The sequence below is a fragment of the Bubalus kerabau genome, chromosome 2, assembly GCF_029407905.1.
Source record: "Bubalus kerabau isolate K-KA32 ecotype Philippines breed swamp buffalo chromosome 2, PCC_UOA_SB_1v2, whole genome shotgun sequence".
NCBI classification, from domain to species: domain Eukaryota; kingdom Metazoa; phylum Chordata; class Mammalia; order Artiodactyla; family Bovidae; genus Bubalus; species Bubalus kerabau.
The window spans coordinates 26,007,654-26,021,765 of record NC_073625.1 but is presented as its reverse complement, the minus strand read 5'-3'; the positions used below and the strand labels follow the sequence as shown (position 1 = coordinate 26,021,765).

Below are 14,112 nucleotides of genomic sequence, written 5' to 3'. Positions count from 1 at the left end.
AAAACTGAAAAAAAAAGGAAAAGAATAAGAAGCCTTTTTTTTTTTTTTTAACAGAACATAAGTGCCCATGTAGCTAAAGCTCTTGCACTGAACCTGTTGCATCTACAGAGAAACATCTGGTGGTGGGAACTGGCCCTGCAAGCTTTGTCAGGGCCTTCTCACCAGAAAAACAGATGTGTTGTGTGAGGTCGGCGATGAGAACATGTGGAGTGACTGACCCAGGGTAGATGTTAGTGAACACTGGTTTTCTTGCTTTCTGTTGGAGATGGGTTTACTCTGAGGCTTCTGTTTGGCTCATAAAGAGCAACTAGAACAGAGCACAGAGACTCAGCCCGGGAATCTGAAGGCATTCTCTACGTTCCCTCAGATCTTCTGGCCTCTCTGAGCCTCTATGTTCTCATCCATAAAATGGGAATTAGCTGCCCTACTCACCTCACGGGCTAATTTGAGACCAAGTAGCTTGATTTATACAAAAGTACCATACAAATGTAAAGTAACATAGGTACAGTGCCTCACAGTCAACTCTCATACCCACGTGCTTTAACGAATGTAGAATGCAGTGATCTCATAGGGTGGTATTGACTCAAAAATCACTTCTTTCAGAAATCAAGAAAAGCCATGAAGTGGAAAAGAAATCCCTCGAGGATCTGCTCTACGAGAAGCAGGAATCACTAGAGGTAGGTAATCTCAGCCTCTAACGCACGCACACCCGGTCATCAGCCTTGAGGCTTGTGTGGTTTCGGTATGTTTCTGTGCACACATCTGCCAGGTTTCTGGTGCCGGCTTGCTTACTCATGTTCCACATTTCATTGTTTGTGTTTCAGAAACAAATCAGTGATCTGAAGAGTGAAAATGACGCTTTAAATGAAAAGTTGAAATCAGAAGAGCAGAAAAGAATATCAAGAGAGAAAGCAAATTTAGTAAGTTGTGTATGCTCTCCTATCACTATTGAATTTTCCTTCTGTTCAACTGTCTCTTAGAGTCAATTAAGTATTCAGCAGCTAGAGAAATAGTATGGGTTTGGAGTCCTTTTCATAGCCTGCAGTATGCTGTTTCAACTGTATACAGTGGCTTCTTTGGTTACTAGTGGGTCTTTTTTTTTTTCAATTCTAAAAACTGGCATAACAGATGAAATCCAATAATTGCTAGTGATCTATGCTAACACCTTCAGGAAGATAGGAAAAGTCTCAATTAGGGTCAGAGTTCTTTATGTGAAGACTTCACTTTTTAAAAAAATTAACTTGCTATATTGGGATATAATTTATATACCACAATAGTCATTCTTTAAAAAAAAAAAAGATCAGCAGTTCACAAGTTGTGCCTTGGTCACCAGGATCTAATTCCATTTTTATCACCCCCACCAAAGAAACCCTGCAGCTATTAACTCATCCTTCCCCAACCCACCCCCCCACAAAAAAAAACAAACAAACAAACCCAAACTCCCCGGCCCTCCAGGCTCACCTGTCTCCATTCCGTCTCTATGGGTGTGCCTGCTCTGGACATTTCACTGAAATGGAATCATGCTGCATGTGGCTTTCTGTGTCTGGCCTCTTTCCCTCAGCTTTTGTTTTCAGTGTTCATGCATAGTGTAACAGGTACAGACACTTCATTCCTTTTTCTGGCTGAACAATATTTCATTGTATGGCTAATCCTCACTTTTGGAAAAACATGAATTTCTCTGGTAAACTTAACTTTCTCTTCCAACTTGTATCCTTACTTTTCTGCATCCTCCCAGCTTTTTGGGGGTCCCTCAGTGAGCTCTGTGAAGCAGTCCCCACGGGCACCTTCCCTGATTCCCCCTAAGGGTTGCCCCAGAGCATTAACTACTGTCCAGAAGGAAAGTTCTGATGATTGACACCCATCACCACTGACTGCTTGTCTGAGGAATTCCCTTATTTACTATCTGATCAGAGGACTGTGCGCGTTAACTTGTGTCGTAGGTTACCTTGTATTCAAGGTTCACCTGCATTTCCATACTTAGGGCCAAGGAGTCAGGGAATCCACCCTGGTGGTGTACTCTCACAGGCTGTTCTTCCCTTACATAGGATTTATCTTGGATAGAATTTTCACAGTGCTAGGATGTCACTCACTGATGGGGCATTATTCTGCCCTAGAAGGACAGCCAGGTCTACACATGCCTATCATGGCAAACATCCGAAAGACTCAGGACGTGATTGCCAGAGAGCCCTATAAACACACTGCCCAGCTATTCCCCCTCAGTCACTGACTTAGGTTAGAGCGAACAATCCTTCCCTGTTCTCCCTCCAAACATACTCTGCAGCCAGAATTCTGTTTTGTATTGTAAGGTATGGCTTTCCTCTTACTTCCATAAAATATTTGATGCTACCAATATTTTTTTAACATATTAAGTTACTGATGGGTGAGTGAGAATGTTTTCAAATGTGGAATGCATTATATCGTTTTTAAGACCAAAGACTTTGAGATGGAAGTCATCTTATCTTAACCCTTCTTTTTAGCTCTTTCTTTGAACCTGTAAAAGAAGGTCAATGTCTCTTGCCACTTGTTTAATTTCTAAATCTAATCAAAGACGTCGTTGTATGAAGAACATGAACCATGCAGTTGTGTTCAATTGATCAGTCAGAGCCATATCCTGCTGTGTCTTTTCCAGAAAAACCCTCAGATCATGTATCTGGAGCAAGAGTTAGAAAGCCTGAAAGCCGTGCTAGAGATCAAGAATGAGAAGCTGCGCCAACAGGACGTGAAGTTAATGAAGATGGAGAAACTGGTAAGTTTAGTGCAGAGCCTCACGGAGCGGGGTAACACCTGAGGCCTCTGAGCTAGATCTATAGGGTTGTCTTCGTGTCTAGAGATGTTTGGAAACATGGGAAAGGTAAAAGAGGTTACATTTTCTTTTCTGTGTTAGCTTAAGGCTTATTCATTGCTGCCTTCTGCAACAGTTTTTGTCCCCCCGCCCAGATCAGATCAGATCAGTCGCTTAGTCGTGTCCAACTCTTTGCGACCCCATGAATCGCAGCACGCCAGGCCTCTCTGTCCATCACCAACCCCTGGAATTCACTCAGACTCATGTCCATCGAGTCAGTGATGCCATCCAGCCATCTCATCCTCTGGCGTCCCCTTCTCCTCTTGCCCCCAATCCCTCCCAGCATCAGAGTCTTTTCCAATGAGTCAACTCTTCGCATGAGGTGGCCAAAGTACTGGAGTTTCAGCTTCAGCATCATTCCTTCCAAAGAAATCCCAGGGCTGATCTCCTTCAGAATGGACTGGTTGGATCTCCTTGCAGTCCAAGGGACTCTCAAGAGTCTTCTCCAACACCACAGTTCAAAAGCATCAATTCTTCAGCACTCAGCCTTCTTCACAGTCCAACTCTCACATCCATACATGACCACAGGAAAAACCATAGCCTTGACTAGATGAACCTTTGTTGGCAAAGTAATGTCTCTGCTTTTGAATATGCTATCTAGGTTGGTCATAACTTTCCTTCCAAGGAGTAAGCGTCTTTTAATTTCATGGCTGCAGTCACCATCTGCAGTGATTTTGGAGCCCAGAAAAATAAAGTCTGACACTGTTTCCCCATCTATTTCCCATGAAGTGGTGGGACCGGATGCCATGATCTTCGTTTTCTGAATGTTGAGCTTTAAGCCAACTTTTTCACTCTCCACTTTCACTTTCATCAAGAGGCTTTTTAGTTCCTCTTCACTTTCTGCCATAAGGGTGGTATCATCTGCATATCTGAGGTTATTGATATTTCTCCCGGCAATCTTGATTCCAGCTTGTGTTTCTTCCAGTCCAGCATTTCTCATGATGTACTCTGCATATAAGTTAAATAGGGTGACAATATACAGCCTTGACGAACTCCTTTTCCTATTTGGAACCAGTCTGTTGTTCCATGTCCAGTGGAACATGCAAACGGAGCAGTCAGTGTTTAGAAAAATAACAGCAAAGGTCATTCATATCCGTGGTCTGGGGATAGCCACCTGCATAAAAACAATGTTTAAATAATGTAAAAGTGGTTATTTAATATACCACCAGCTCAAGGGCTTTCTTATGCTCAAATCAGTTGGGTCCTTAATCCCCTCAGAGCAATTCAATCTTGCTAAATATCTCAATTCTCCATCTTGCTTCATGGGAATTAGACTGTGATAAAAGAATTGCACATTTATAAAATTAACCTGGTTGGATAAGTAGCCAGCGCTATGAAAAACAGGAATAAAGTTTATTTTGTGGCCTCCAGGACAGACAGCTGACGTCAGCGTGTGGCGAGTCCAGGGCTTTGTAGGAGGTTGTCCCTTCTCCCCCTAACTGTAGGTGACTCAGTGTTGAGTAGGTGCCTCAGTCAAACCCAAACCAGCCCTGGACAATAGGTAGCATGGAAGGCACTCGTTACTCATTATTTTGTTTGTTTGTTTTGCTGTTTGGTTTTCTTCTAGAGACTATTACCTTTCAAGGGAGGTAGGAGCTAACCCCCATGTGCATACATGGATGCTTTGAATTACCAGGAAAGTTTGCTTTTGTAAAGGAAAGAAGGAGCTCATGGTCTCTAATGGCCCCAACCTGGTATATACCAGCTTCCGCCAGAGGGATAGGCCTCCCTGTTCCATCCGGTCTTGTGGCTGCCGGTATGGCTGCCAGCACTGACTCAGATAACCCTGATAGTAGCTGCTTGTCTCTATGCTGCCGCATCAGAACTTTTCAAGCCCTCATGTGCAGTAAGATCAGACTCTGCTGTAAAATTACTCATCCATCTTAATTTTCGTTGATCCACAAGTATTTCTATCCCTTGCCATGCCCAGGAAGTACTGGTCAGCTTGGCATGGTGTATATGCAGAAGGAGGGGTTGATATGATGACAGATAAGCCCACTGTTACCTTGTTTATTTGTAACCTCCATGCCTTTGTCAAAAATTACACACTTAGAAAGCAAAGAGGCTTTCTTCATTAAAACAAAACAAAAACCTATCCCTGCTGATCATTAGCTCTGAGAACTGGTTTCCAGGGCTAGTTTCCTCTCCAGTAAAATGAGGAATTGGAAGAGATACTATTTTAAGGCCAGTCACTACCCAATATTTAATTCCAGATTTCCCCACCTTGTGTTTTTATCTTGTGTTCCTTTATACTTCCTGGAAATTCCAAGCCTACCTCTATTTTACATGTTAGTCACATTTTGGGGATATTTCACCTGGTTGGCTTGTCCTAAGTTTTTTCTGGATAATAAGATGTTGGTGGTGGAAATGTAAATTGGTACAGTCACTATGGAGAACAGTATGGAGGTTCCTTAAAAAACTAAAACTGCCATATGACCTAGCAATCCCACTCCTGGGTGTATACCCTGAAAAAAATCACAATGCAAGAAGACATGGACCCCAGGGCTTACTGCAGCACTATTCACAGCAACTAAAGATCCATCAACAGATGCACGGATAAAGAAGATGCGGTACATATATACAATGGAGTAGTACCTCAGCCATACAAAGGAACGAAATTGGGTCATTTGTAGAGATGTGGATGGACCTAGAGTCTGTCACACAGAGTGAAGTAGGTCAGAAAGAGAAAAACAAAGATCATGTATTAATGCATATATGCAGAATCTAGAAAAATGGTAACGAACTTTCCTGCAGGGCAGGAATAGAGACACAGACGTAGAGAATCGACCTGTGGACACAGGAGGGGAGGGGAGGACGAACTGAGAGAGTACAATGCCATACGTACACTACCGTGTGTGAAACAGATCACTCATAGCAAAGCTGCATGGCACAGGGAGCTCAGTGTGGTGCCCAGCGATGACCCAGAGAGCTGGAGATCGGAGGAAGGCTCAAGAGGGAGGGGATATACGTATACAGAGAGCTGATTCACACTGCTGTACAGCAGAAGTTAACAACATTGTAAAGCAATTATACTCCAATTAAAAAAAAAAAAGCTTAGTCACAGGCACCAGTGACAAGGACTTAGCACGAAGTTGGACAGAGCTGTGATGTCTCCTCCAAGAGGGTAATGAAATCTTACCTTCAGAAAGTGAGCAGGAGTGTATTCAGCTCTTCATCATTAGCTGATTCAGTGTCTTCTGGGCTTTTCTCCTTTAATCTGGCAGATCAGTTTGCTTGCCTGTTGTCCTTCCCAGGCTAAACTTTCAAGGAAAACAAACATGTCTTTAGTTTAGCTAAGGAGGGGTGCCTTTTGTCATGCATTTCTTTATTTTGAGGCTCCACAGAGCTCTGTGGATTGCACTGTGTAGCCACTCAGAGGGACATGCTGGCGAGCCAGCAGGAAACCATGATTAAGGTCGTGTTAAACACTGCCATGAACTGAGTTTTCATCAAATGTGGGATTTTTTTTTTTTTTTTCCCCAAATTGATCATAAGAAGCTGTAGTGTCTCTGATAAACGTTGGCTGCCGGGCTGCGGTTTTCTTTATCACCGTGAAACTGAAAGAGGCACAGCCTCCAAGGGCAGGGCACCAATTCTTGGGAATTCTAAAGCAGCGTGACCTTGAGCAAATCAGTAGCCCCTGGGTGTGTGTGTGTGTTCACATGCCCTGGTACACATGTGAAAAGTAATACCCGTGTGCTCTGTTTTGCTGCAGTAGGTTCTTTCTCGCAGTGCGTCAGTGTAGAGATGTTCAACATACCATTCAGCTTTGCTGAATTAAGAGTAGCCATTGACCTATATACGCTACCGTGTGTAAAACAGCCAGTGGGAAGCTGCTTTATATAGCACAGGGAGCTCAGCTCAGTGCTCTGTGATGACCTAGAGGAGTGGGATGGGGGATCCAGGGGGAGGGGATATCTCTATACATACAGCTGATTGACTTCGTTGTACAGCAGACACTAATACAACAGTGTAAAGCAATTATACTCCAATAATAAATTTTTAAAATAAAAATACTGTTAACCTTGAAAAGAATTAAAAAAAAAAAAACTTTCCTAAATTAAATCTCTGTAGCCTACACTGATATCAGGAAGGTACCTCAAGGAATAAGGGGCCTTATGTAATTTTTAACGTATGAATGTTGACACTCTCATTTATGCCAAGGTGGACAATAACACAGCACTGGTGGACAAACTGAAGCGATTCCAGCAGGAGAATGAAGAACTGAAAGCTCGGATGGACAAGCACATGGCAATTTCGAGGTAATGGTGCCACTGTCCTGTTTGCCCCGAGCCCCTCCCTGCCTCACACATGAACCCTGAGTGTTCCTTTCTTAGCACGGCCCACTCCTGTCCCTCCTGGACTGAAGCGAGTGGTTAAAGAGGTTCTGATTTCTGCCTGGGAAATGACTGCAGCCCGTGGCGCCTTCACTTACCCAAGGGGCCTGGATAAAAGCCTGAGTCCTCAGCGGGCATGCCTTCCCTTCCCAGGGAAACCTGGCTGATGGAAGTGGAGAATGCTCTCAGAGAAGGATCATCACAACAGCAAACAAACCCCAAGCAGGAAACAGCCCCCCTCCCCACCACGCCCCTACCACCTACGAGGGTCCTAAGACACACAGCCTGCCTGTGGGTGCGTTACTAGGTCTGCTATGAAATTGCCTCAACGTATGGCTTTTCCTTTGGCTCCAGCTCACACTTCCCTGTTTCTCTGCCAGCCCAGGCTGTGTACAGTAATTGCTTTCATTCCAGAGATCATCTGGGGGCTCTCAAATTTAAACCAGTAATAATTTTTTTTCAGACTCTTAAAAAAAAACAAGACTCACATGATTTCTGGCTCCTTTCTGTCTGCCAGGCAACTTTCCACGGAGCAGGCGGTCCTGCAGGAGTCGCTGGAGAAGGAGTCCAAGGTCAACAAGCGCCTCTCCATGGAGAACGAGGAGCTGCTCTGGAAGCTCCACAACGGGAACCTGTGCAGCCCCAAGAGGTCCCCCACGTCCCCCGCCGCCCCCTTCCAGTCACCTCGGAACTCCGGCTCCTTCCCCAGCCCCAGCATCTCTCACCCGGATGACCTCCCTGGGAACCAGAGACAGACTGAAGGCGTCTCTGCAGGACTGACCCCGCCTGCAACCGCGCACCACCCGCCCTAGAAGTGGGAAGCCACAGCCCAAACCGGCTCCTCCCACGTGAGACCGGGCTCCGGAGGAAGGCATCCGACCCGGTCCAAAGATGCTATGGGAACGGATCTACACGGACACTGTCGCACAAAGCACTTACAGAACGGGAAAAACCTTGGTCATTGCCTTTTTCACCTATGGGTAAAGGGGAAAACTCTCAGGGGCCTGTTAAGATAAAGATTTATATAACCTTTGTAACCTTATATAACCTTTGTAATTTATATAACCTTCACCACAGACGCCTTCTCGTGATTTTTCTTTTGGTCTGACTGGGGCTGTGTGGATGGAGCAGATGGACCCGAGTGTCGTGTGTTGGACACTGCCTCCCTTGGTGTGTGTTGAGCTGAGCATCTCTGGAGACGTGTTCGTCAAGCAGTTGTCAGTGTAGACATCTCTGCAGAAGCCATGGAAGGAAGAGCAATAGTTGCTGGAGTTAGGATTCTTTAGTTAGGATTCTTTACTACCGGCCAGCTCGGCCCTCTGCCCTGGCGGGGAAGAGGGGGCCACAGCAACAGCTCTGATTTGCCTGGGTCTGTACCTTCTCTGCATCCCTTTGAGTAACTTGTTGATAAGCAGCCTTTCAGTGTTCAGCCATGTCAGTTGAAACTAGCTAGATTTTTTTTTAACTTACCCATGTGAACGTGAAATACTACAATTCATTTTTCTCAGGCTATGAGCAAACACAGAACCCTAATTTTGCATAAAAAGAAAAGAAAGAAAGAAATCTGTATAAAGAAAGAGCAGTACCCATGGATTGCTCTCTGCCTTATTTTTAGCTTGATCTGAGCTATTCTCAGTGATTTCAACTGGCTTCTTCTCTCCCATCCCCATCCCCCCGCCCCTCTCTTCCCCATCCAGAGCCACAAAAGCAAACCTTCCACCTCCTTCCTGCTTTTCTCTGGGACAGGGAATATGCTTTGCCAAAGCCAGCTCATCTTCAAGGTGCTGACCACTTTTCCAAATAAACCAGGGCCTGGTTCCAAAAGTACAAATTTGGGGACATCCCAGAGAGATTAAAGAACAAAAAAGGGTCAATAGCTGACAGAACTGGGGAAGACAGGATTCGGTGCTTATGGATGACTAGGAGCACCTTGCTAATAGAGCAGGCTGCGGAGACAATGCTAAATTTTCACATACCTTTGAAGAATCCTCCCGTCCTGGGAACGACAGCAGAATGGCTAGCCGGTGAGAGGAAAATGTGGCCTGTCCAGCTCATCTCCAAGTTGCATTCAGTCTCTTTTCAAAACATCACTTATTACCTCCCCCAGTTCTAATATGATGGGGGAAATAGAAGGAAAAACTGTGGCGTTTTTTTCTCCCTCTCTGCATGTTTCAAGCTTGTGCTGTCAGTATTTACTAATCAGCGTAGCTTTTATTCAATGGCTTTACAAATAACCCCTATAGTAAGAACAGGTTCAGGCCACTAGAGGTGGATCTTTGAGTTGTCACTTACACACACACACTACAAAGCAGAGCTCAAATTTCTCCAAGCTAGGCTTCAACAGTACATGAACTGAGAATTGGCAGATGTTCAAGCTGGACTTAGAAAAAGCACAGGAACCAGAGATCAAATTGCCAACATCTGTTGGATCATAGAAAAAGGAAGAGAATTCCAGAAAAACATCTACTTCTGCTTCATTGACTACACTAAAGCCTTCAACTTTGTGGATCACAACAAACTATGGGAAATTCTTAAAGAGATGGGAATACCTGACTGCCTTACCTGCCTCCTAAGAAATCTGTATGCAGGTTAAGAAGCAATAGTTAGAAGTGGACATCAAACAACAGACTGGTTCCAAATCGGGAAAGGAGTATGTCAAGGCTGTATATTGTCACCCTGCTTATTTAACTTATATGCAGAGTACATCATGAGAAATGCCAAGCTGGATGAAGCACAAGCTGGAATCAAGATTGCCAGGAGAAATATCAATAACCTCAGGTATGCAGATGACACCACCCTTATGGCAGAAAGCAAAGAAGAACTAAAGAGCCTCTTGACGAACATGAAAGAGGAGAGTGAAAAAGTTGGCTTAAAACTCAACATTCAAAAAGATCATGGCATCTGGTCCCATTACTTCATGGCAAATAGATGGGGAAACAGTGACTTTATTTTGGGGGGCTCCAAAATCACTTCAGATGGTGACTGCAACCGTGAAATTAAAAGATGCTTGCTCCTTGGAGGGAAAGCTAGCCCCAACCTAGATAGCGTATTCAAAAGCAGAGCCATTACTTTGCCTACAAAGGTCCGTCTAGTCAAGGCTATGGTTTTTCTAGTAGTAGATGTATGGATGTGAGAGTTGGACTATAAAGAAAGCTGAGTGCCAAAGAATTGATGCTTTTGAACTGTGGTGTTGGAGAAGACTCTTGAAAGTCCCTTGGACTGCAAGGAGATCCAACCAGTCAATCCTAAAGGAAATCAGTCCTGAATATTCTTTGGAAGGACTGGTGCTGAAGCTGAAGCTTCAATACTTTGGCCACCTGAGCCGAAGAACTGACTCTCTGGAAAAGACCCTGATGCTGGGAAAGATTGAAGGCAGGAGGAGAAGGGGATGGCAGAGGATGAGATGGTTGGATGGCATCACCGACTCAATGGACATGAGTCTGAGCAAGCTCTGGGAGTTGGTGATAGGGAAGCCTGGCGTGCTTCAGTCCATGGGGTTGCAAAGAGTCAGACACAACTGAGCAACTGAACTGACAAAGTGGACTGATATTCATGATGCATTGTTTGTTTTGTTTTACTAGTGATTGTGTCTACAGTCTTTTATCTCTGACACTTGACTATGTATGTAACCTTTCATGTTCATTTCTGATAAATGGGAACGTAGGTTCACTGCCACCTCCTGGAATCTCTCTCTGCTTACTTTCCAAGCTGTCCTCAACATCATTAGCCAAAGTGGGTTTGCCATCCATTCCCTGCACGTGGTAAATCTTATGCTGTTCCCTGTGTCCTCCATGCCATTTAGGTTCTGGTAATCGTTCTGACACAGTTAATACAAAACGTCTTCAGAGAATAGGAGACGATGAGAGAGGAAACAAAACAGAACTTTAACATTATCTTGAAAACAAATGTTACCACTTAGGATGCAAAATGTTGGCACATCATAAAAATACGAGTGTGGAAACAACCATAGTTGTGCTCAGTTTGGAGTGATGGAAAGTATTTGACTTTAATCAAATAAATAATGCTGGAATATTCAATATAAGGGTTGTATCCTCTGACATAGTTCACTCTCCAAAGTGTTATCTAGTTTGAACCATAGTTTCCTAGGAATTTCCACTGCAACCACAAAATTGGACATGAGCTGAAGTGTAGCTCCCAGAGCTAGACCTCAAGATTTTCTAAATTCAAAGCTATGGGTATTTGAGAAATAATAAGCTTTTACTGGTCTTAACAATAATTTCTGCTGTATAACATAAGAAAATTGGAACAGCTACAGTCTATATATTTTGAAGGTGGTAAAAATAAGCCTAAAACAAGTGGAATCTTCCTCAACCTGTGCATCTATTTTATATTGAAAGTTAAACATTTAAAAACACATGCTAGGCTTCCTTGATGGCCCAGTAGTTAAGAATGCACCTTGCAATGCAAGGGACACTGTCTCGATACCTGTTTGGGGAAGATCCCACATGCCGCAGAGCAACTGAGCCCATGCAGCACAACAGCTGGGCCAGTGCTCTAGAGCCTGTGAGCTGCAAGTACTGAAGCCCACGCGCCCAGAGCCTGTGCTCCGCAGTGACAGAGAAACCACCGCAACGAGAAGTCAGTGCAGCGTGACGAACAACAGCCCCTGCTCCCCACAACCAGAGAAGGCCCGCGTGCAGCACCGAAGACCCAGGACAACCTATATAAATAATCTTTAAAAAAAAACGCTGTTGTTCGTACTGTCTAATCTAGAACTAGTAATTCTGAGTGCAGCAGTTAAAAAACAAGTTTATATAATATTTTTTGATACTTCATATCATATAATAGTTCATGTATAGTTGAACTATATATATATAAAATCACTGCATTCTTAGATTCTCTCATAGCGTGGTTATGATACCAAAGGGAATATTAGGTATTGCCTCACACATTGCTGCCAATGAGTGCTTCCGGATGTACTTCAAACCGACTTAAACAACGAGCACTTAGCCCATTTTTTTTTTTACTTTTTACAAAAACTTGCTCCTTTAATAGAAAATGATTATATAAAGTTGTTTACATATATGCCTTCTGAGTAGAAACCCTAGAAATGCATATACGTAGGTCAGCAGTCAGAATACATGCTTTCTGCTAGGAGAGTTAGCACTTGTATAATTAGACCAATGACTTCCTTTTAGTTTGGAGGTCTGGGTCTGACTCACAAGGCAGGGCCTGGGGTTTGGCCCTGGCAAAGACAAAGAACCTCGGAGCCGGCTGTGGACACCAGTGGGCTTTCCGTCCACTCATTTAGACTTCATCTTCCAAGTCAGGAAGACTCCACAGTGGTGGCTACTGTGGTCTGTCCTTGGAGATTCTGAGCAGTGCAGATGTAATAACCTGCGTCAATGGTCTCAAAGTCTTCGATGCTCAGGACACTCTGGGAGATCCTTGTGGTGTGCCCAAGTCCTCTGTGGATCAGCCGCCAGGAGTCCTGAATCGTCACGGGCCTTTCATCCTGTTGAACAACACCCACGGGGACTGGAGCACAAACCACACGCTGCTCTCAACAGCTCCCATTCATCTGACACTGCTGAGTATCCCTTTCAAAGCGCAAAAGACATGCTCCTACAGGACTATTTGGTATGCGCAGCTCATGGGAGCTCTGATACTGTCTAGTCAGTTTAGGCTGCATTTTTTTTTCCAAGCAGGGCCTTGAATTTCATTATGCTGTTTGGCTCTCCCTGCCCTTTTCTTCAAGTTTCTACTTAATATGAATTTTACTCTTTTGGAACTTCAAGAATGTGGGGCTGGTATTAGGCATAAAGATACAGATAAATTTTTCCACCGCTCTGCTGTTGGCACTGCTCACGTTCACCCCTTGGTGCAGTGGTTCTTAATCACAGAACTTAGAAGCCTGAAGCACTCACCTTGTAAATGAATATGAGCTCGCAACTGCTCAGATTTGGGGGAGGGAGACACGATTAGTCCAATGTGCCCTAGGACTGCAGTGGGCGGAAAGCTGTGCCCGGGATGGATAATATTATACCCGAGGTGACTTCACTCCCTATTTCTAGAAAGTGAGATGGTCACTTCAGAGATGCTTCCTCCAACTTCAGTGATAAGTAGTGTCTTCTGAATTAGTTTAACACAATCGTAATATTTACAGTATTACTGAATTAATACCCTTTCTGCTAATACTTAGCAATGTAAAGAAACCAAAAAACCTCACATGCAAGCTATTAATGTTTTCTAAATGGGACAACACTTTAGAAACAAGTACCTAGCACTGGGAAAGCACCATTCTCCAGGGAGAGTTATCTTCCACCAATCACAGCCCTTCGACCAGAAGCATATTGGCTGCCAAGTACATCTTAGGATGCCAGATCCAGATCTCTTCTGGCAACAAGGGGATTGTTCCATGTTGGTAGCGAGGCTGTCTATTTTAGTGAGCAGAACAGGCCCATGGCTGCATGTGCTGGAGCTGCGTTTATGGCAAGTCTATTTTAAGATAATCTCGGCCTCATGGCACCTTTTCCAAGGCCTGGGTTTACATGCTGACTTGGTGGGTGTCTGCTCAGAGTTCTCTGCCCCGGGGACCAACTTTTACATGGAAAAGGCTAAAGGACTCCAGAAGGAAGGCAGATTGGCCTCCAACTAATCCAAAGTTAAGACTGCAAATTGAGGTTGGGGTTGAAGAAAGGAGGCCCCCTCCTTTCCTATTCATGCCCTTGTCCCTTCCTTCAGGTTCATGAAGAAAAGAGGGTACATTGACTAAATTACCTAATGGAACTCAGTCACTTTTTCCTGTTCTTTAAAAAAAAAGCCATTTATTGGCTTGGCCAAAAAGTTCCTTTGGGTTTTTCTGTAACAGGAAAAAACCTGAATGAACATTTTGGGCAACCCAATATAAACATAATTGAAACATTTTAGCAGCAAACCAGCAAGTTCTTGCCCTAGCAGGGCTCCATGCGT

The 14,112-nt window shown here is 44.1% G+C and overlaps 2 protein-coding genes and 1 long non-coding RNA gene across 11 annotated transcripts in view; 1 reads left to right on the top strand and 2 right to left on the bottom strand.

Moving 5' to 3' along the window:
- Positions 1 to 8,257, top strand: part of MTUS1 (microtubule associated scaffold protein 1) — a 188,002-nt gene extending 179,745 nt beyond the window's left edge. For all 8 annotated transcript variants that reach the window (XM_055567285.1, XM_055567284.1, XM_055567286.1 and 5 more), the window contains 5 exons: positions 604 to 677; positions 825 to 920; positions 2,630 to 2,746; positions 7,007 to 7,104; positions 7,697 to 8,257. In XM_055567285.1, the coding sequence (XP_055423260.1) occupies positions 604 to 677; positions 825 to 920; positions 2,630 to 2,746; positions 7,007 to 7,104; positions 7,697 to 7,991 (680 nt within the window). In that variant the 3' untranslated portion in view covers positions 7,992 to 8,257. The remainder of the gene's footprint in view (positions 1 to 603; positions 678 to 824; positions 921 to 2,629; positions 2,747 to 7,006; positions 7,105 to 7,696) is intronic.
- Positions 1,440 to 7,794, bottom strand: LOC129643132 (uncharacterized). Its single transcript, XR_008710102.1, has 4 exons — positions 7,668 to 7,794; positions 7,278 to 7,338; positions 5,982 to 6,097; positions 1,440 to 3,956 (listed from the first exon to the last, which is right to left on the bottom strand). It is a non-coding gene; the product is annotated as an uncharacterized LOC129643132 (long non-coding RNA).
- A 154-nt stretch (positions 8,258 to 8,411) lies between the features above and the next one.
- PDGFRL (platelet derived growth factor receptor like) overlaps positions 8,412 to 14,112 on the bottom strand; it is a 78,046-nt gene continuing 72,345 nt past the window's right edge. For both annotated transcript variants that reach the window (XM_055567291.1, XM_055567292.1), the window contains exon 6: positions 8,412 to 12,655. In XM_055567291.1, coding sequence (XP_055423266.1) covers positions 12,467 to 12,655 — 189 coding nt within the window. In that variant the 3' untranslated portion in view covers positions 8,412 to 12,466. The remainder of the gene's footprint in view (positions 12,656 to 14,112) is intronic.